Here is a 20,010-nt window from a genome sequence, read left to right on the forward strand (position 1 = left end):
ACTAGCATAGACCATTATACTAGATGAATCAAATGAACAAGTGAGATTGGGTGAAAGAAAATCTATTAGAAACCACGGGTTTCTATGGGCTATGCAAGATTCTCAAACTGAAGCACAGCGGGGCACATTTTGCTGCATGTGGCAGGTGGTAGTGTGGTCTCCCCACGGGCAGTCCTGACCATGGCACTGGAGGAGAGCAGCCACCCCGCAGGGCACACAGACCCACACTCCTCCTTCCCTTCATTCGAGAGACTGAGGTTCACGTGAGTTGCAACTGCTGTGTGCAGATGTCCATCCGGGCATGAGGGCCTCTCCTGGAAGCTCATGCCCTGGCACAGTCAGAACAGCAAAAAGCCAGTGTCTCAGCAAGATGGTTTCAGATGGTGGCTCTTCCCTGGAAGAGAGGATGAGGCGGTGTTTCTAGGTGGGCAGGCTCTTCCAGTTACAGTCAGGCAGCCTCTGAGAACGTGGCATTTGAGCCGAGGCTTGAAGGACTGGATGAGCAGATGAAGACCCTTCTCCACCCACCAGACACATCCCTGTGATCCTCAGGGATGTGGGTGCTGGAGCCAGCTCAAGTGCGCAGGGCAGCACCAGCAGCCACGAGGCTAACCCGCTCCCACCCAGCAGCAGGTGATGTCTCGGAAGTCAGCAGCCCTTTCAGGCTCACAGTCTTATTATCCAACCCTGAGGATGCTTCACAATCCCACTGGAGAGGAAAACCTGGGGAAAGGAAGTGGCAGGATGTTTTTACACGGCATTCAGTTTGGGTCTAGGGGATGTTTAGCAAGGATTTAACATTTCCTTCTTCGCAGAAATTATCTTTTCTTTGAGCTTTGTCACCTTTATCAAATAAAAGCAGTTGTGTTAGCAGGATGAACTATGCCATGTGACTCTTGGTATCTGCCTTTCTGCTGTTTTCATTGCAGCCTCTTGCACTCTGTCACCTGAAACATGATGGCCAAGGTCCTGCTGCAGCTGTCCTTCCTCCTGTTTAGTCATGTTTTTAAAAACGTCTTTCTGTGGCTTCTTTGACTCTCTCGTTTCCCTTTTTCTCTCCAGACACCCCTGCAGCCGCCCAACCTCCAAGCTGCCATCAACTCATGTGGGCGAGAGCCAGCTGCCGGGAGGCTTGTCCCCCACACTTCTCAGCTTCCGGGCGGCTTCGGGGGTCTCCTTGGACTCTGTGACATGCCTGCTTTGGGAGCAGTGGGTGGCTGGATCTGGGGGTGGCCTCGTCCTCTCCTCGCAGGAGCCGGGAAGCCCTGTGCTGTCTCTCCTGCAGGGAGCGGGGCAGCCCTGCACTGGGGGAGGGCTCCTGGTGGCTGTCAGACCCCTGGAGAAGATGCTTTCTTTTTCTTCTCTAACTACTCTGTTCTGTGTAGCTAGAAAATGTAAACTTGATCAAGTCAATTAACTTGCTAAAGCTTTTAGCTGTAAAATGAGGTTATTGTGAAACTTATGTGAATTTAATACATCTAAAATGCTTAGGTCAGTCCTTGGCCCATAATAAAACACCGAGTACTCATTACAAGCTATTATTATTTTTTAATATGCTCAAGCCTGGCAGTTCAAGAATTAATACCTTCCTATAAAGAGGTGATTCTGAACCTCCACACACGGTGCCCTCTGGCCCCTTCTCACCGTGACCTCTCACAAGACCTGGCAGCAACTCCCGCAGGGGCTGTCTGTGGCAGGGGGCGATGTGACCGCAGCCCCTCCTGGTGTGACCTCACCCCCGCCCCCCAGCGCCCCGCACAGCTGCCAGGAGAGCAGCCCCTTGGAGGAGCAGCGTTGGCCTCTCCCGGCCCTGCCGCTTGGCTCCGACAGCGGCTGGTGCCCTGGTGCGTGTGGGGCCACAGGAGAGCACGGAATGAGGGGAGGTGTCACGTTACTGACAAGTCACTCAGATGGATCAGCCCAGTTTTACAAGCAGTGGGAATTAAGGTCTGAAGTCTCAGGACCCCTTTATAGTCTTAAAACTATTGAAGACCCCAAAACATTTTGTTTACGTGGTTATATTTATTGATAGTCACCATATTAAAAATTAAAATAGTAAAAAGTCTTAAATATTTATTATTTCACCTAAAAATCCCAATAAACCCGTTATATAACATAAATAACATTTTTATGAAAAATAACCATATTTTCTAAAACAAAAACTAAATAGAGGGAAAAGTGGCATCATTTTATGTTTTTGCAAATCTCTTTAACATCTGACGTACTAGAAGACTGGATTCTCATCCCTGCTCTGCATTTGTTGCAATATCACGCATCATGTAGCCTCTGGAAATCTCCACTGTACACTAGTGAGAGCATGAAAGTATAAAAGGAAAATGAGGTTTTAGTCCAATTATGCAAACAGGTCCAGGAGCCCCTAGACCACACTCTGAAGAGCCTGTAGTCTGAAGCATTTCATCTTCCAGGTGAACTCTCTTGGAGGGTTGTAAGTGCTATCACAATAGTAAATACAGAGAAATTGGCAACTACATGGCAAATTTTAGAAACATTTTACAACTGAAAGATATGCTTGGTTAAAAAAAAAAAAAAATCCTGAGCTCTCTGGGGAGGAATTAGCTCAATGGGCCACCTTTGCTTTCTTGCTGTTGTCTTCCTATCTCCGTAGTAAAGGGAACTTCCTATCGTGGACACCACCATTGCAGTTAAATCTCCTAAAGCAAATTCCACTCTATACACACACACACATACACAGACACACCCCAAAAACGTGGTCCCAGCAGTGGTTAGATAAGGCAGAATGGGATGGAAAAAAGAATCCTAAAATAACTAAGAACAGGCAAACCAGCAGGTAATATCAGTTCCTGATTTGGTGTGCTAAGCGGAAAGCTTTCCATATTTACTCGCTTCCAGTGGGCTAGCATTTATGAAAATCTCTGTTTCTTAGAGTGCTTGGTTTTCCAAATGACATTAGTCATGTATCAGTCAAGATAAATAGCACTAGATATAAAGAGGCCAGAGGAAGGCAATCATTTGCTGCACTAAAGAATCTATAAATTTGTGTAAAACCATATAAATTCATCACTGTCTCACAGGAGTCACTGTTTGCTCATCGTCTGTTGGTATGTCTCAGTGCCTCTGTTGATAGCGGCTTCAGCCACACTACTCTCGCGGCTTGTCTTCAGGCCCAGATGGAAGGGCCCTGTGGTCGTTGCCCAGAACAAGCCCATGCAGGACCACCCCTCTTCTTCTTGAAGTCATGAACAAGACCGTCAGTGGTGAGGGCCAGCTCCAACCAAGGGGGTTTGGAGAGCTGCCTTCTCTGGTCAGAAATTCAGGAAGCCATTGTATCATTTGATGTTTGCGGTCAGCCTCAAGCATCAGTTACTCACCTCTGTGCGCCTTCCTTGCCCCAGGATGGAAAACCTTGGCTCTTGTTAACTCCGGGAGAAACATCTGTGTGTTGACATCATTTCAGACTCTTGAGCCATCTGCGTGAGGACTCAAGGCGGTCCTCTCCTATTGTGGCTGTCTTGCATGTTTTCTAGTTAGACTTTGACAGCTCTTACTATCTCACAAACAACAAAACCCAGGTCAAGAAAATGGACTTTTTCATTCTAAGGAATAAGTAACTTTGCTCCATATGAGTATCTCTGTTTGTTTGCTTTAACCTATTTTAATCTTTGAAGCATGTTTTTCCTTCTCTTAAGGATCTGGTCAATTATAGAGACAACAAACCAGAAAGTGTTTTTAAAGTTAAAGTAGTTGGTCTGTGTTGTAATTTTTTTTATTGCAAATGAGTTGGAAATTTTCAGCTTCAATTTAATTGATACCCAAAGCCCTTTGCAGCATAAAAAGAAGTCTTCAGTCAGCCGACTTTAAGCTGTTTGTCGTAGGTGAACTGCCCCCTACGGCCACCCTCTCACAGAAGGAGAGAGCATGCCTCCTTCCCAAGCCTCTCCTTCAGCCATCGTGAGCTTCACGCCCTCACCTAATGTTGGAAACTTTGGGATCCCCTTTCCTTCTCAAGCAGAGACAGGTGGCAAGGAGGATGGTGGCAGCATTCAAAACTGGAGAGTCACAGAATCCTCCGAGGGAGGAAAATGTGGCCTAGAGAGGTTAGGGACTTGCCCACATGACAGATGAAAAGGTCCTCAGCACCAGCCCTTCCACCTGCAGGGGCTCCCTGGAGAGAAAGCCCATCTCCAACCAGAAGATCTGTCTGTGTGGTGGGAAGATGTGGCCCTAAGGCCTGGAGAGCATTGCCCACAAGGCTCCCTCATGGCTGTCACAGCCCTGAATCTCAGCAAGTCCATGGGCCTTAACTAGATTCAGATGGTGCTGAACACCTCATCCTTCCTGTATCTTCTTAGGGTTCTTTCCAAAGTACTTTTCATAAATGAGAATGTGTTACAAGGCTCCTCGCAGACTTCCAGTAACTAGTCACACTCAGGTGTGACCCTTGTCTTAGAGAACCTATGTGGAAGAGTTGAAAATAGTCCTTTTAATGGAAATCTCTCAGCACACATCTTGCATGTACTGTTCGTCTCAGTGGTGAGTTTCTTTGAAGAGAGCAGTGCTTTGCACCCATGAATAGCTAGACTCTTCACCAGCTGTTTATTTTCTCTTTGGACAGCTGATTTTTCAAGTTTATCCACATTTCTCACTAGGAAAGTTCATCTTTAAATTAACTGATCTTTCTAACAGCCTAAGATCTAATGAAGCCAACTACTCTAAAGCCTCTTAGCAGGTAAATTATGGCATAAATATGTGAGCCTATTTCTGGAGGAAATCAAGACATACTTCCATTATTTGTTCACAAGCTTATATGGAAAACAAAAAGTATTTGAAATGTTATATTTCCAGCCTTATCAAATAATTAGATAATAAAAATCTGAATCTTTTGGTGGTGTTTTACCACCTTCTTTAGTCACCAGAACAGTCGATCCAGTAGGTAAAAAGCAGGCATTTGGCTTCAAGCAAATGTACACAGAGAGGTGGATGGTGAGTTTGTTTTCTTGGATTTCCCTGGAGGCCTATATTGGCTTTTAGCTTGACCCAGCCTTTCTTTTAGTGTATTTCAGGAGTCATTAGTGTCGTCTTTTAGTGTAGCCGTCAGCAGTGTGTGTGAGCATGTGTGTCTGCGTGTGTACGTGAGAGAGAGATAAAGATGTGAGTTTAGGAAAGCTTGTGTTGGTGCTGCCTCCCCACCTGGCTCCTTGAAGCAGCCCGGGGGTGGTCAGCCTATGCTTGAACGCCTCCTGCCCGGCACCCAGCGGTGGGTGCTCCCCGTCCCCGCGTGCCCCGTCCTCCTCCACGGGGACCGGTCCCTTCCCCTCCCTTCACGGGCGCAGCGGGAAGTGTCAGGTGTGTCCCGGCTGTGTGGTGTGCAGCAGGGCTCTCCTGCCACTGACCCTTAGCTAACTTGACTGGCTAACCTCAGTGAGTGTGGAAGGAATCTGCCCGTGTGGAAACTGCTATCAGAGAGCTTCTGACTCCTGCGGAGCCCACCAAGTTAATAACAAAGTGGAGGGCATGATGATTTTGCCCAGCTTCCGTAATGTCCGCTCCACTTGGCAGATGAAGAAGTTTTTAGAGCGTTTTCTGCTAAAGCACCTGCAAACTTTTGTTGTCCCAGTTTAATGACCCAAATTTTTCTGCACATTTGTTTTATGGAATCTATAAATTAAGGTACATCCCAGGAAATTCATTCTGGTAAAATGATGTTATTAGATGTCTAATCCTATCATAAGAATAATGACTTAATGTGTATGTCCTTTTTTCTCTACAGTTCAGGAGAGAGACATATTGCTTGTTGTTTTAAACTTTTTAAAGGCATTTAAAAAAAAAAAAAAAGAATGTGTTTCCTGTGTAACAAAGTGAAACCTTATGTGAAAATGAGTAGTAAGAAATGAATTGTAGTGGGAAGAACAGTGTACTGTAACTGTGGCAGAAGTTACCTTCAGCACAGAAGTTTGTCCCGGTCAAAGATTGGAGTCATTTAGATCCAAACGTCAGCTGCCCAGGACGGGCGTGAGCTCGTGCACAAAGCACCCGCAGCCTTGTGAGCCACACCTATTTTTAAAGACAGTAGAGAAACTGATTTTTTATGCGACTAAGCATTTTATTTAATTCATGGCCCTCCTTAATCTAAGAATCTGTATTACCATATAAATGTGTAGTCTGTCCAAACTTTTGAAATCAGCCACTAGCGTTCTCTATATAAACAAAAGTCTTTCAATTCAAATAAAACCTTTCTAAGGCTGTGTCCACGGTACAGCATTTCTCAAAGAGAACTTCAAGAGAACACTTGTCCTTCAGGATATTCATAATTATTACACAGAAAAGGGCTTCATGGTTATAAATTGAGGAAACCTTGGGCTTAGCAGGATTTCACAGGTCTCTTGAATGCAGGGCTTTTTGTCCCCTCTGCCCTGCTCATGTACACTGTGTCCTGCCAAGCCTGAGAAGTGTCAGACTCAGCAACCCCAGTTGACCCCAGAAACCTGTTTTCGTGGAATATTATGGGACTCTACAGAATACATTTTGGGAAACTCCAAAAATTTAGGAAAATTGACAGATGTGTCACTATCTCAAAAGGATTGTTTATCTTTCTATTCTATACAAAGAAGAGAATTGTTTATTATTACTACTCCATTTTTTTCTGTTATTTCTTGAAGTAAGTGGAATTAAAATCGTATCTTTACTAGGAAGTTTTTGAGCAAAAAGTGGCATAGGAGTTAATAGCCTTAACAATAACAGTACTGATGATGAGAATATCAGATGACAAATGTGTATTGGGTCCTTATTCTGAGCCAAGTAGAAATTCTACTAGGTGTTGTACATGCACTGCTTTTTTTACTCCTTGCAACCATCCCATCAGGAAGAGGGAGCTGTTTTACGGAAGGGGAGCCTGAATGTCAAGGGTTACAGCAGCTTTCCTAAGGTTTCACAGTTCATACCTTTTTCTTGGAAATGCCGTCGGATCTAAGGAGAGAACCAGGGGCATATGCATTGGTTTTTTAAAAATCACTATTTGCCTTCCAACATAGCATTTGTTAAGACAACAAATAGGAAATGAACATGTCAAGGGTGCCAGTTCTCATGTCTGTAGTTGTCTGCACTTCTGTGATAGTGGGTACCAGCTGTCCATTCTCCAGGTCTCTTGCCCACCCGCTCTGGGCCTGGCTCTGCCCTGTTCCTGGGACCAGACTGGCAGCACCTCTGCCCCATGGGCTTCCACGCAGGCAGGGAGGGAGGTGGGGGTGTGGAGAGAAGCAGGCCTCCTCGGGCATCGTGAGCAGGAAGTTCAGGAGGGCCTCCCCGGGAAGGGGCACTGGAGGAGCAGGCAGACAGACACCCAGGGACAGGCATTCCCAGCTCAGGAGGTGAAGCTGGCACTGGAGCTCACCCCTTTTGTCAGCATCGGGAGCAGGGTGGTAACAGGTCAGAACGGCCTGCTGCCCCTCCCAGGCTGGCTCTGTCAGACCCTTCCTGCCCCGGGGCCACCCAGTCCCATCCTTTCATTCACACAGACAGCTTTGGCAGGGGACATCTGAAAAATAGAGGAGAGAGTGTCACATTTTTTTTAACATATTATTTTCCCCTTTGTTTATTTTTGGGCTTAATTTTGATCCAGAATCTAAAACCTCACAGGAATCATGATACCCCTTGGTGTAGGTTTGCCGTGGCCACACCGCACACAGGGTGTTTCCATCGTCACTGGTCTGAGTGTCTGTGAGGTCGTAGGGAAAATGCTTTGCGTTGCATTTCAGTATGATGCTAAGACCGTAATTTGTAGATTGAGTTTTTGGTTTTGTTAATTATTGTATCCTAAGCACCCAAAACAGTGTGTGTGATGTAAATATTGAATGAAATGAGAATATGTAACATTAAATACTAAGGCCACAAACTTTTTTTCAAAAGTGACATATGATTTATTAACATCATTGCAAAATAAGATGACTTTGTTATATATATTCTTTATTTTAGATAATTTTTGTTATTATATGAGTAATACAATACATATCTGTTTTGGAAAAATGTAAGAAATACCTATAAGCCAAAAGAAGAAAGTAAATACCACTTCCAATCCCTACTGAGATAACCACCAGCAACATTTTTATATCTTTCACTTTCTTTTCCATTAGGTTATTTTATATGTATGTGTATAGATACACACGTAGACAGAGGCATATTTTGTGGCCTTGCGTTTCACTTAGCAAGGTGTCACGGGCATCTGCTCGTGTCCTTTAATATAACCTGTATAGCCATGTTCCCCAGTGTGACTACATCACAGTTTCCGGAACAGTGTTATCCTCATGGCTGGTCAGGGGCACGCATGATGTCTGCCACGTGCCCCGGGTGCCTGTGTGCCTTGGTTACCCTGTGGTCCACTTCTCAGCTAACTCCACCTGTCGGCTCAGCTGGTGACCAGGTATTTACTACAGATGTTTGATGACAAGCACTTCTGCTGGCACCTTTTCTTTTTCAGGACAGTGGGGCTCTTCAGTTTGATCGACACCATGTGGCCTCCAGTGATGCCCCTGAAGGCCCTGGGCCACAGCCAGTCCTGGGAAGAGGTAAGGGCCCGTCTGCAAGCTCCCGTCTCCAGGGCCCACACTGGCTGTGCGTCCATCCACTCTTGGTGGTCACCCTGCCCCAGGTACGGGGTATCCCCATGGGAGCCCCAGGAGCCTGGGGCCCAGTGAGCTCCTGCATCTGTGATGGCACAAGAATAAAGAACATGGGCCAGAGCAGTGTTCGGAGCCAAAGCCCCTTTTGCTTTACCAGCTCTGCTCTTATAGGTTTTTCTCAAGGTAATTTGTGATGACCTTTTTAAACCCACAATCATCACATGCCGGTGCAACAGTTAGTGTCTCAGCTTGGTACTAACACCAGACACAGAGCAGCTTTCCTGACCACCGTTACCCATGGAACCAACACTCAGTTACCAGTGACAACAGAAACTCACTAAGCTAACAAAATAATGCCAGTAGGTAATCTGCAACCACAGGTTTAGCCAGGAATTTCCATAGAAAATTTCATAGAAAAATTGACTGCTTAAATTGTGTTCTCTCCTCTCCCAAAGCTAAAAACTGGTGCTGCCTTGTTTATGAAATAGCTGACTTAAGAGCACAATGCTAAATCTGTGTCTCTGTACTGTACCAGGCCAGCATGCAAGTGGTCAGAATAACCATTTCTAGATTATTTAAGAAGTGGTTTCAAAAAAATTGTCTTCAGTATGCTTTGAAAGTTAGAATAATAGTCTTCTAACTTAAAATTTTGAATTGGTGATGCATTCAGAAATACAGAAGTTTCTATGCTTTGCCACCAGGTTCCTCTCCCAGAAGTAAACAAAGGAATCGTTTCTTGTATAGCTGTCCACAGAAATGTTATGCATCTATAAGCAAATATGTGTATGTTCGAGTAGACTTTAATAGTATAGCTGAGTCCTTTAAAAATATATTCATATTCTACTTTTGCCTTCATTTCACACAGGTAAAAACTAACCTGCCTCCTCCTAGCTTCTGTTACATCCTTACAGCTCATCCAAATCTGGGGCAAATTGATGTAATGGAAGAAGACCCCATTTCAAAGCTTTACCAACCTGCAGTCCCCCGCTGCTTAAGGGAAATTCTCCAGGTAACACCTTTGTCTTTAGCGAGTTCCTCCAGTGCCTTCACTATGTCTTTGTGCTTCATGAATGTCACCGGCCTTATCTACCCCTTTCCAGGCTGATGATGTTGGCACCCGCTGCAGTTTCTACGCCCAAGTGATTTATCAACAACCACAGGTAATCTCTCCCCCTCTCTTTCTCTCTCTCATAAGGGGTTAAATGTATAAGGTGGAATGATTTTATTGAAGGATAATCTCTCTTAGAAATTAATGGACTACCAAAATAAAAAAACATTTTGAAACCCATTTCATCATGCTCATTGCTAAATCAGTAATGCATCCACTTGTCGTGTGGGTTTAGGGCTGCCCGCTGACTGCCAGCCACTGCCAAGCGCTGTGAAGCTGGAAACAGCCCGACCTGCTCCTGCCCCAAAGTGTTCTCCCTCCAATGAAGTTAGCTCTTCTCTGACACATGGGCAGGTCAGAGAGAGGAAAGAGAAGCTGAAACCTCATTTGTGGGCTAGAAGTGGGAATCTCAAGGTGGGGTCAGCACCCTCATAGCTCTGAGAGCCTCAGCCAGTCAAAGGAAATGCTGTGAGGGCCTGACCCAGCCCTGGGGGCCACAGCCTTGGTGGGCTTGTGTTTGTGAGGTGTAGACTGGCCAGAAAAGGCTCTTGCCAAGCTGGAAACATGGCCTGCGTAATGCAAGACACCTGCTGGATCTGACACATCAAGGAGCACCATGTAACTCTCAGTTACCTGGAAGAGGTGGAATATCCTATTTTTAAATCCTTTTATCTTTTACTGTCCTGTGCTAATGGGTAATGTATAGTGGGCAGTATCTGTGGCAGTGCAGGGAAGACTTGGCACGTCATATGAGCCTTGCGTTGCGGATTCCGGGATGTGTGCCTAAGGGAAGGGCTGGTGGGACAGATGTGCATCCCCTTTGACAGCCAGCATCGGGCACCACTGCTCTTCAAAGGCGGTGCCCAGGGGTGGGGGTGTTCTTAGTGGGGGGCTGGAAACTGGGGCCCAGGCGGGTGGCCAGGACTGGGCCAGTCAGACCCCCTGGCCCATCTTTGGGATGCAGGGGCAGTGGCACAGGGACTTCCTGGTTATTGTGATTTTACATCACCTCCACCACCACCTCCACCACCTTCCCCCTGTTCTCTTTTTGTTGCTGAAAAGATTTAAAGCAAATCCCAGATGTCATGTCATTTCACTCCTGCACGTCAGCGTGAATCTCTTAGAAGTATGCATACTTAGTTGTATGACCACAACTCAGATAGCTAGTTTCAGAGCCTTTTTCTTTTCTGCTTAAGTTATCCAGAGTAATTTTCTGTTGTATATTTTGAACCATTTCTTTGCATTTCTCTGACCATTTGTAGGCAATGGAACATCTATAGAATGACTAAAAGAATATTCTGCTTAATTTCTAATCAAACTATTGATGAGTGGCATGTCCGATGGCGGGTGATCTCACACTTGTCTTCCACGTCGGCAGTGTTGGCAGGTGCTTCTGTAGATAGCTCAGGCTTCGCAGGTGGGACGGGCTGTGTTGCAGCTCTCGCCTTCACTGCTCTAGTGCAGAAGCAGCCTCACCGTCGTTGGTAATCGAATAAGTGGGTCTGGGTTCCAGAAACTTTATTTATGCACATTGAAGTTTGAATTCCATGTAATTTTTGTGTGTCACAAAATGTTATTCTTCTTGTGAATTTTTTCACCTGTTAAAGTGTGGAAACCTTAAACGGAGAAACCATTCTTAGCTAGCAAGCCACATATAAATAGGCAACAGCTGGACTTGACCTGTGGGCCATAGTTTGCCAACCCCGGCTGGCTCTGCAAAGATGCCTGATGCCCCTCCAGTGCTGACCAGGGCTGCAGGCTGTGGAGAGCCACGAGCAGGGGAGAGCCACTGCTGGACCTGCATGCAGCCTGGTGCCTGGACCATGTAGGCAGGATGCACTGAGTGAGCAATGCCATAAGTGTGTGGCGGGGTGGGGTGGGGAGCTCAGGGGGCTCGTTGGTGCCCCTGTGAGGGCACAAGCACACCCAAGGTACACTGTCAGACGCCAGACTCCTCATGACAATTGTGAGAAAGTATTTTAAGACTTTCCGATGTAGGGTGTATCCTGTGTGAGCTGTTCACATCAACTGCCTCTCCTTTTTCTGGAGGTGACGTTTGCCTCTACCAGTTCGACCTTTTGGAAATTATCTAATGCTTGCCAAGCATGGGAGCATTTATAGTTTAGAGTGAAAGTGTACCTTCTATCAACAGCAGCCATCATTTACCAGGTTGAAAAGGTGTTACAAAAACTTTGGGGATGGTGTTAATACATATGTTCATTTGTGCTACTTCCAAAACTCTAAAAGGACTCTGTAATGATTACTCATTACAAAAAAAATAGCTTTGTCTAGAGCTTTGCTGGATTCCTAAAGACTTTTTTCTCTGATCAAAAGTTCTTACTTTGGGAAGAAAAGTTAGTTACTTTGGTTTAATTTGTAACTGAATTGAATCATTATGACTATACTATGCACAAGAGTTGGCAAATAAATACAAGTATGCCAAAAAATATATATATGTACACATTATCCATAGACATAGAAATTGGAGGATTAAATTGCAGATATAAATAAACTGCATTTAGCCCTGTTTTATTATTGATATTTTACCACCTTTAATTTCTGTGAAGGACCTTGCCATTTTTCAAAACATTATCACACATACAGCATTTTGTTTTCACAGCATTCGGATCATTATTATTAATTCTGACAGGAGAAAACTGAGCAAGGCTGGTTACAACCCAAACTGGTCGAGCCCACAAAATGTCCCCAGTGCCCTGATGACTCTGGAGGATGTCGTCCCTCAGCCACCCGGGGCCCTGGGGGTGGAGAGAACACGTTCCTTCCAGCCCCACCCCAGCCACACTCGGGCAGGCTTCTGCCTCTGCACCCCTGAGCATCAGGTGGCTGTAATATTCTCTTTTTTTTTAAATGTAATTTTATTGAGATTTATTCATTCACCATATAATCCATGCAAAGTATACAATCAATGCTCACAGTATCATCACATGGTTGTGCATTCATCACTACAGTCAATTTTAGAACATTTTCATTACTCCAAAAAAAGAAATAAAAATAAAGAAGAAAACCCAAAACATTCCATACCGCTTATCCTCCTCTATTAATTTTTTAAAGTTTTATCCTCACACCATATAATCCATCCTAAGTGTACAGTCAGTGGCTCTTGGTATAATCACATAGTTATGCATTCAGCACTACAATTAATATGAGAACATTCTCATTTCCTCCAAAGAAAAAAATTCCATACCTCTTATACACCTCTCTTATTTACACTGAGCTTTGGTATAATGCCTTGTGTGATACTCTCTTAAAGTAACAGTGGGTTATTAGTAGTTTTGAAATTCCCTCTTTTTTCCTTTGTTTTCCCTTTATCAGCTCACCTTTCAGTCCTTTGACAGCTAATTCCAGAGGAATTAGAAATGACTGACGTCAGTCACACGAATGTGCTCCCTGTGACCAGTCTAGCATCCACCTCAGCCGGAACAGGGTCGGGGACCCCAACCAGATGTGGTGATGATGGGGTCTGGGACCCCAGTTAGAGGCAGTGGGGGGCTGAGATAGGGCCTGGGACCCCAGCCGGGTGCAGTGGGGTCTCAGATGGGGGCCTGGTACCCCAGCCGGAGGCAGTGGGGGGTTGAGAAGGGGCCTGGGACCTCAGCCGGATGTAGTGGGGTCTCAGATGGGGGACTGGTACCCCAGCCGGAGGCAGTGGGAAGCTGAGATGGGCCTGGGACCGCAGCCAGAGGCAGAAGGGGGGCCTGGGAACCCAGCTGGATATGGTTGGAGGCTGAGATGGGATGTGGGACCCCATCTAGTACACTGGGGGCTGAGATGGGGGTCTGGAACCTCAGCCAGATGCAGTGGGGAGCTGAAAATTGCACCATCCAAAAGCTAGATTTCTATTATACTAATTACTGAGTCACAAAAGGGAAAGAAATATATATATAAATATATATATATAGTATTTAACTTTTATTTTGAAATATTATAAATTTACAGGAGATTGCAAAGAAATGTATAGCAACATCCCATCAACCCTTGCCTGCCCCAGAATTCCGCAATACTATAGTATAATACCAAAACCAGGAAATTAACATTGATGCAGTACATAGGACTTACAGAATTCACCAGTTATACATGGAGTCCTTGTGTGTATGTGTTTCTACGTGTATGGTGTGGTGTAGTACTGTGTGTAGTGAGGATGCATGTGTGTAGTGTGTGTATGTGTATGTGTGTGAATGTGCATATGTGTCTGTGTGTGGATTGTGTGTAGCTATGCACTTTTGTCACATGTGCAACCTTGAGTGACCACCATGACAGTCAAAATACTCAGCTGTACCGTCACCATAAGGCTCCTCGTGCTCCCCCTTGATAGCCATACCCAGCCCCTGCCCCAATGCTAGTAACCATTGATCTATTCTCCATCATAATTATGTTATTTTACAATGGTTACATAAGTGGAATCATGCAGTATATATCCTTGGTGATTGGCTTGTCTCAGTTAACATAATTTTCTGGAGATTCGTTCAGTTTGTTGCATATGTCAATAGTTGGTTCCTTTTTATTGCTGAGTAAAATTGTATAGTGTTGATGTACCACAGTTTGTTTAACCATTCACCTTTTGAAAAACATTTAGGTAGTTTCCAATTTTTATCTATTTTGAAAAACATTCGTGTACAAGTTCCTGGGTGAAAATAAGTCTTCATTCTTCTGAGATAAATGCCCAAGAGTGGAATTGCTGGTTCGTATGATAGTCCATTTTTAATTTTGAAAGAAACCACCAAACTGTTTCACGGAGTGCCTGTACCATTTTATATTCCCACAAGTGATATGTGAATGGTCCAGTTTCTTCACATCCTCACCAGCATTTTTGTTGTCATTGTTTTTCATGTTAGCCATTCTTACAGTTGTGTAGTGATAGCTCATTGTGATTTTTTAACTTTAATTTAGAAATAATTTCAAATTTCCAGGACAGTTGCAAAAACAATGAAAGCCCCATACTAAGAACTCCAACATAACATCCCCAGACACCCAAACCCACCAATTTTTAACATTTTCCCACACTTGCCATATGAACCATATCAGTCTATCTATCCATCCATCTCTCTCTTTCTATTTATCTACTTTCTAATCATTTGAGAGTAGGTTGTATACATCATGCTTCTATATACATTTCCTAAGAACAAAGATATTCATTTGTGTAACCACCTTAAGTACAGTTATCAAATTAAAGAACTCTAACATTGATATAAAGCTTACAGTCAGTACTCCAATTTCTTCATATGCCCCAATAATGTCTTTTGGGAATTTTCTCCTCCCTTTTTAGATCCAGTCCAGGATCATTTATTAATTTTAGATTTTATTGTTTCTTTAATCACTCTTTTTGTTTAAAATTGTGGAAACATATGTACATGAACGTTCCCATCTCAACCACTCCCAGGCATACAATGCAATGAGATTAATCACATTCACATCATCTATTACTCACCATCATCCATTACCAGAACTTTCCCATCACCCCAAACAGAAACCCTACACCCATTATTATGCATTAACTCCTTCTTCCCCCCCACCCCCAACCCTGGTAAGCTATACTCTACTTTCTGCCTCTATGAATTTGCATATTCTAGTTATTTCCTGTACTGGAATCATACAATATCTCTCCCTTTGTGTCTGACTTCTTTCTCTCAACATGATTCTTCAAGGTCCCTGTAGTAGCATGTATCAGAACTTCATTCCTTTTTAAGGGTGAGTAATATTCATTGTTATATATAAGCCAAATTTTGTTTATCTGTGTTCTGCTGATAGACCTTTGGGTTGCTTCCACCTTTAGGCTTTTGTGAATAATGCTGCTGTGAACATTGTGTACAAATATCAGTCTGAGACTCTGCTTACAATGCTTTTGAGTATATACCTAGAAGTGGGATTGATGGGTTCTATGTTTAACTTTTTGAGAAACTGCCAAACTGTTTTCCACAGTGGCTACACCATTTTATATTCCCACCAAGAATGTATTAAAGTTCGCATTTCTCTGCATCCTTGTCAGCACTTACTACTTTTTTAATAGTAGCCAGCCATTCGAGTGGGTGTGAGGTGGTGTCTTATTGCAGTTTTGATTTGCATTTCCCTAATGGCTAACAATACTGAGCATCTTTTCATGTGCTCTCATTATGATTTTAATTTGCATTTCCCTAATGGCTAATGATTTGATTGTCTTCATGTGTTTATATGCCATCTATATATACTCTTCAGTGAAATGTCTACTCATGTCTTTGCTCATTTTCTAATTGGATTGTTTGTTCACTGTTGAGTTTTAAAAGTTTTATGTAAATTTTTTTCTAGGTACTAATCCTTTGTCCAATATACAATTTGCAAATATTTTCTCATAGTCTGTAATTTGTCTTTTCATCCTTTTAACAGATCTTTCCTTCATCAAAAGTTTTTACCTCTGGTGAGGTCTAATTTATCGACTTTTCCTCTTATGGATTATGCCTTTGTTGTCAGTTCTGAGCAAGTCAAGTCTCTTTGCCTGCCCCTAGTCCCAAAATTATCTTGTATGTTCTTTTATAGAAGATTTATTGTTTTGTATTTTACATTTAAGTCCATGATGCATTTTGAGGTTTTTTGCTTGTTTGTTTGTTTGTTTTTTATTTTTGTTCTTTGTATAAGGTGTGAGGTTTAGGTCAAGGTTCATTTTTATTGCCAATGTCATCTAATTGCTCCAGCACCATTTGTTGAAAAGGCTAATCCTCCTCCTTGAGTTGCTTTTGCCCCTTTGTAAAAATTTAGTTGGGCATATTTCTGTGGAAGAGATCTATTTTTAGTACAATGTTAGCAACTAGATTGGTAGTTCTGCTTCTAATTAATTGGTTTAATCATTAAGTACTTAATCTTTTTACAGAAGGTTTTGTTGTTACTGTCATTTTTCTTAACTCCAATGGTAGTGATACTTTGACAGTTAATTTCAAAGGAAATCAGACCATTTTGGTTCATCAGTATATTGAAAGATAGACAATAGGCCAAGAACAGGATATTTACAGAAAGCATCCAAAATCTTTGAAATTTGTCAGATGAGCCCCCAACCTCATAAACTTGCAGACATCTTTACTTTTCTTGAGATATTCACCAGTTTTTTAAACTGTGCTTTACAGGAGCAAGACATAGATCAAACCTATATGTGACTAAAAATAAAACCTAAGACTGTCCTAGGCACTGCTGGCTTGTCTCGGGGCAGTTGTGCAGCCCAACTCAGAGGTGTGGCATTTGGAAGAGGCCTCCAAGTCCTACTCCCAGGCCTCCAGCTGCTGATGGGCCACAGGGACCACTGCAAAACTGCCTTTCATGGTGGGGAAGGGGAGCTGTGGAAGTGTGCCAGAATTGAACACCTGCAGGACCTCTATAGGATGCCACCATGTCCCTTTATGACAGTAGGATTTTCATTATAATGATTGAAACTATTGAACTTCAAATATGGATATCACATTTTTAATAGGGATATAGACAGAATACCATTTTAAAACTTTATTTTGAGAAAATTTCAACTTTGAGGAAAGTTGTAGAAATAGTACCAGCAACTCTCATATGTCCAATTGGTAACATATTAACACATTTGCCTTATTTTTCTCTATATCTACATATTCATACTTATTATTTTCTTCAGATTCTTTTGAGAATAAGTTGCAGATATGATGTACCAATAACCCCTTATTATTTCAGTATGCATTTCCTAAAAACAAGGACATTCTCCCACCTAACCATGTACAAGCATCAAAATCAGGAAATTATCATTAACATCAATATTCTACCATCTAATCCTCAGACCATTCAGATTCTGTCAGTTGTCCCGAAGATATCCTTTAGAGCCCCACAGTCCAATACAGGGTCGTGTATTGCATTTAGTTGTCGTGTCTCTCATCTCCTTCAAATGGAACATTTTTTCATCTTTGCTTATCTTTTATGATCTTGACATTTTTTAATAATAAAGGCCAGTTACTCTGTGAAGTGTCCCTCAGTTTAAGTTTTCCTGACATTATCTAGTAAATACATTCAGACTGTGCATTTTTGACAGGAATACCATCAAAATAATACCTTGTTCATATCAGAAGGCGAGGCACACAGTCAATTTATTCCAATACTGTGATATTTTATCCAGGTTTCTGGATAGTAAGTATTTTGTACTTATTAATAAGTATGCAATACGTATTTTTGACTGTGTAGAAATTCTATTTCTTACCAAATTTTCACCCACTTGTTTTGGAATCCATTCTGAATTTTATATGAATTATTACTGTGATGGTGGCCAAATGGAAATTTTCCAATCCCAACATTCCTTTTACATTTATTAGTTGGCATCTGCTGTACGGAGGGGCTTTTTATTCTCTACCATTTATTTATGTATTCATTTATACCTGTATGGACTAATAGATTTTGTTTTTTATTCAGTAGGTTATAGCTATCATTGTTTATTTGATTCTCAAATTTCCCCAAATTTAAGCTGGCTCCTGTGTCCTTTGGCCATGTTCATTCATTCTTTGAGTATTTTCTTACTTTCTGGCACAATAAGACGTTTCAGACTCATCTTTCTTTCTCTGCTCTGGAAACAGGCAACTCTCCAAGGAGCTGCGGTTGATTTTACTGGAGAATAGTATTTAGGAGACAACAAGATCTAGGTTCTAAGTAGGGTCACTATTGCTTCTAGGCCCTTGCAGTGGAAAGAGCTAGAAACAGATGTATTTTCATGCACACGCATATATGTCGTTTATATCCATTTCTGTGATTTCTATCTACCTACCTTTCAATTTGTCTATAATCATGATTTCATACCAGTACCTCCAATTCTAGACCATTATCACAAAATTTACTCTAAGCTTCCCATTTCTATATCTATAACTCCCTTCTCTAGCAGTGAGAAATCTGGCTCCCACTTTCCTCAACAAATTTATTCACTGCTCAAACTCCCTGTACGTATTGAACCTCCCAACCATTAGCTGCATCCTCAGCCCCAAACCCACAGCTCCTGACCTTGCAAGTCACCTTCTCTGCCCTGCCCAGCCCAGCTGACCAACCATGTGGAGTCCTCTCCTTGACCACACTGCCAACTCCAGTGACACCGATGGAAACTTCTAATTCGGCCCCACCCAATACCCAACCGAATCCCCAGGCCCTGAGTCTTGCCAGCCAAATCCTTGGTCCCATTTACATCTGCTAAATCCTAAGACCTCACCAAAGAGCAGGGAAAGATACCATTTTAATAAACCTGAAAAGGCATTAAAACTTTTTCTTATTAAAAAAAAAAAAGAAAGAAAAAGGAAGAAAATTATAATAAAAGGAAAGAAGGAAAATAATATCTGTTGCAGATAAAGCAAATATATGACACCCACAATGCTCTGTACAAATTATGGTCCTAATCCTTAGGAAACTCACACTTAGCAGGGAAGAAGAATGGGTGTGCACCAGTTATAAAACAGTGTGGTAATTAACATTTTAGGCATATAAACATGGGATCCAGAGGAAAAGAGCAATCAGTTCTTCCTAGCAGGTCAGAGGTCTTCAAAAAAGAGGTAGCATTTACATCAGACAAGTAGGCTTGCGCCAGGAAGGGTGGGATTGTATATTGAGAAAGGAATCCCTTCCACAGAAGTCCAAGGACAGGAGCACATGGCACCCGACATGGCGTAGCTGTGGCAGTGTGGGCGATTGACTAGGACGTGCCAAGTCCATTTTATATTTTTAAGTACTTGTTAAAATAGTGTCTAAAATTGTTAGCATTAATAGTAATCTTCAAAGGTTATTTAAAAAAAAAAAACTTGGATGTAATGACAACTATTAAGTTAATAATGTTTACTGTTTCTTAAAATTGTAGCCCAGAAGTTTCCCCGCTCTGGAGCAAAGGGATATCTGGTTGATGGTGACTGACCTCACCCTTCAAATGGAGGATGGGAGTGACTCCGGCCTCCCCAGAACCGTGCCGGTCCGAGTGGCCCCCTCGTGCGGGCTGAGCCCAGATGTCCTGGGAGCGCTCACCACCGCCCCCCTGCCCAGCATCTTCTTCAGAGACGCTCTCCGGCAGCAGGGTACGCTTTCTTCTGGACATCCTGGGCACACTGGCACCTGGTAGATAGAATCACTTTTGGGGCATGCGGATGCCCTGTCTCTGAGCTTGGAATCGCCAGCCCCTCCCTGAAGGCCACTGTGTCAGGTTGGGTAGGAGGGGCCGCGATAGCAGCCGCGGCTTCCACTGGCCGCGCTGTGGCTAGGGCTGGAGGGCTTCCCTCACGGAGCCAGCCGCCCCTCCCCTCCACAGAGCTGCCATTAGTCACTCAAGAACTGTCTGGGAGCCACACTTTACAG

General features: G+C 43.2%; 1 protein-coding gene across 5 annotated transcripts in view; it reads left to right on the plus strand.

Moving 5' to 3' along the window:
- Positions 1 to 20,010, plus strand: part of SPIDR (scaffold protein involved in DNA repair) — a 624,221-nt gene that overhangs the window by 584,532 nt on the left and 19,679 nt on the right. For all 5 annotated transcript variants that reach the window (XM_037803415.1, XM_037803414.1, XM_037803416.1 and 2 more), the window contains 4 exons: positions 8,453 to 8,540; positions 9,460 to 9,603; positions 9,695 to 9,754; positions 19,523 to 19,733. In XM_037803415.1, coding sequence (XP_037659343.1) covers positions 8,453 to 8,540; positions 9,460 to 9,603; positions 9,695 to 9,754; positions 19,523 to 19,733 — 503 coding nt within the window. The remainder of the gene's footprint in view (positions 1 to 8,452; positions 8,541 to 9,459; positions 9,604 to 9,694; positions 9,755 to 19,522; positions 19,734 to 20,010) is intronic.

Source organism: Choloepus didactylus, chromosome 14 (genome assembly GCF_015220235.1).
Source record: "Choloepus didactylus isolate mChoDid1 chromosome 14, mChoDid1.pri, whole genome shotgun sequence".
Lineage (NCBI taxonomy): Eukaryota > Metazoa > Chordata > Mammalia > Pilosa > Megalonychidae > Choloepus > Choloepus didactylus.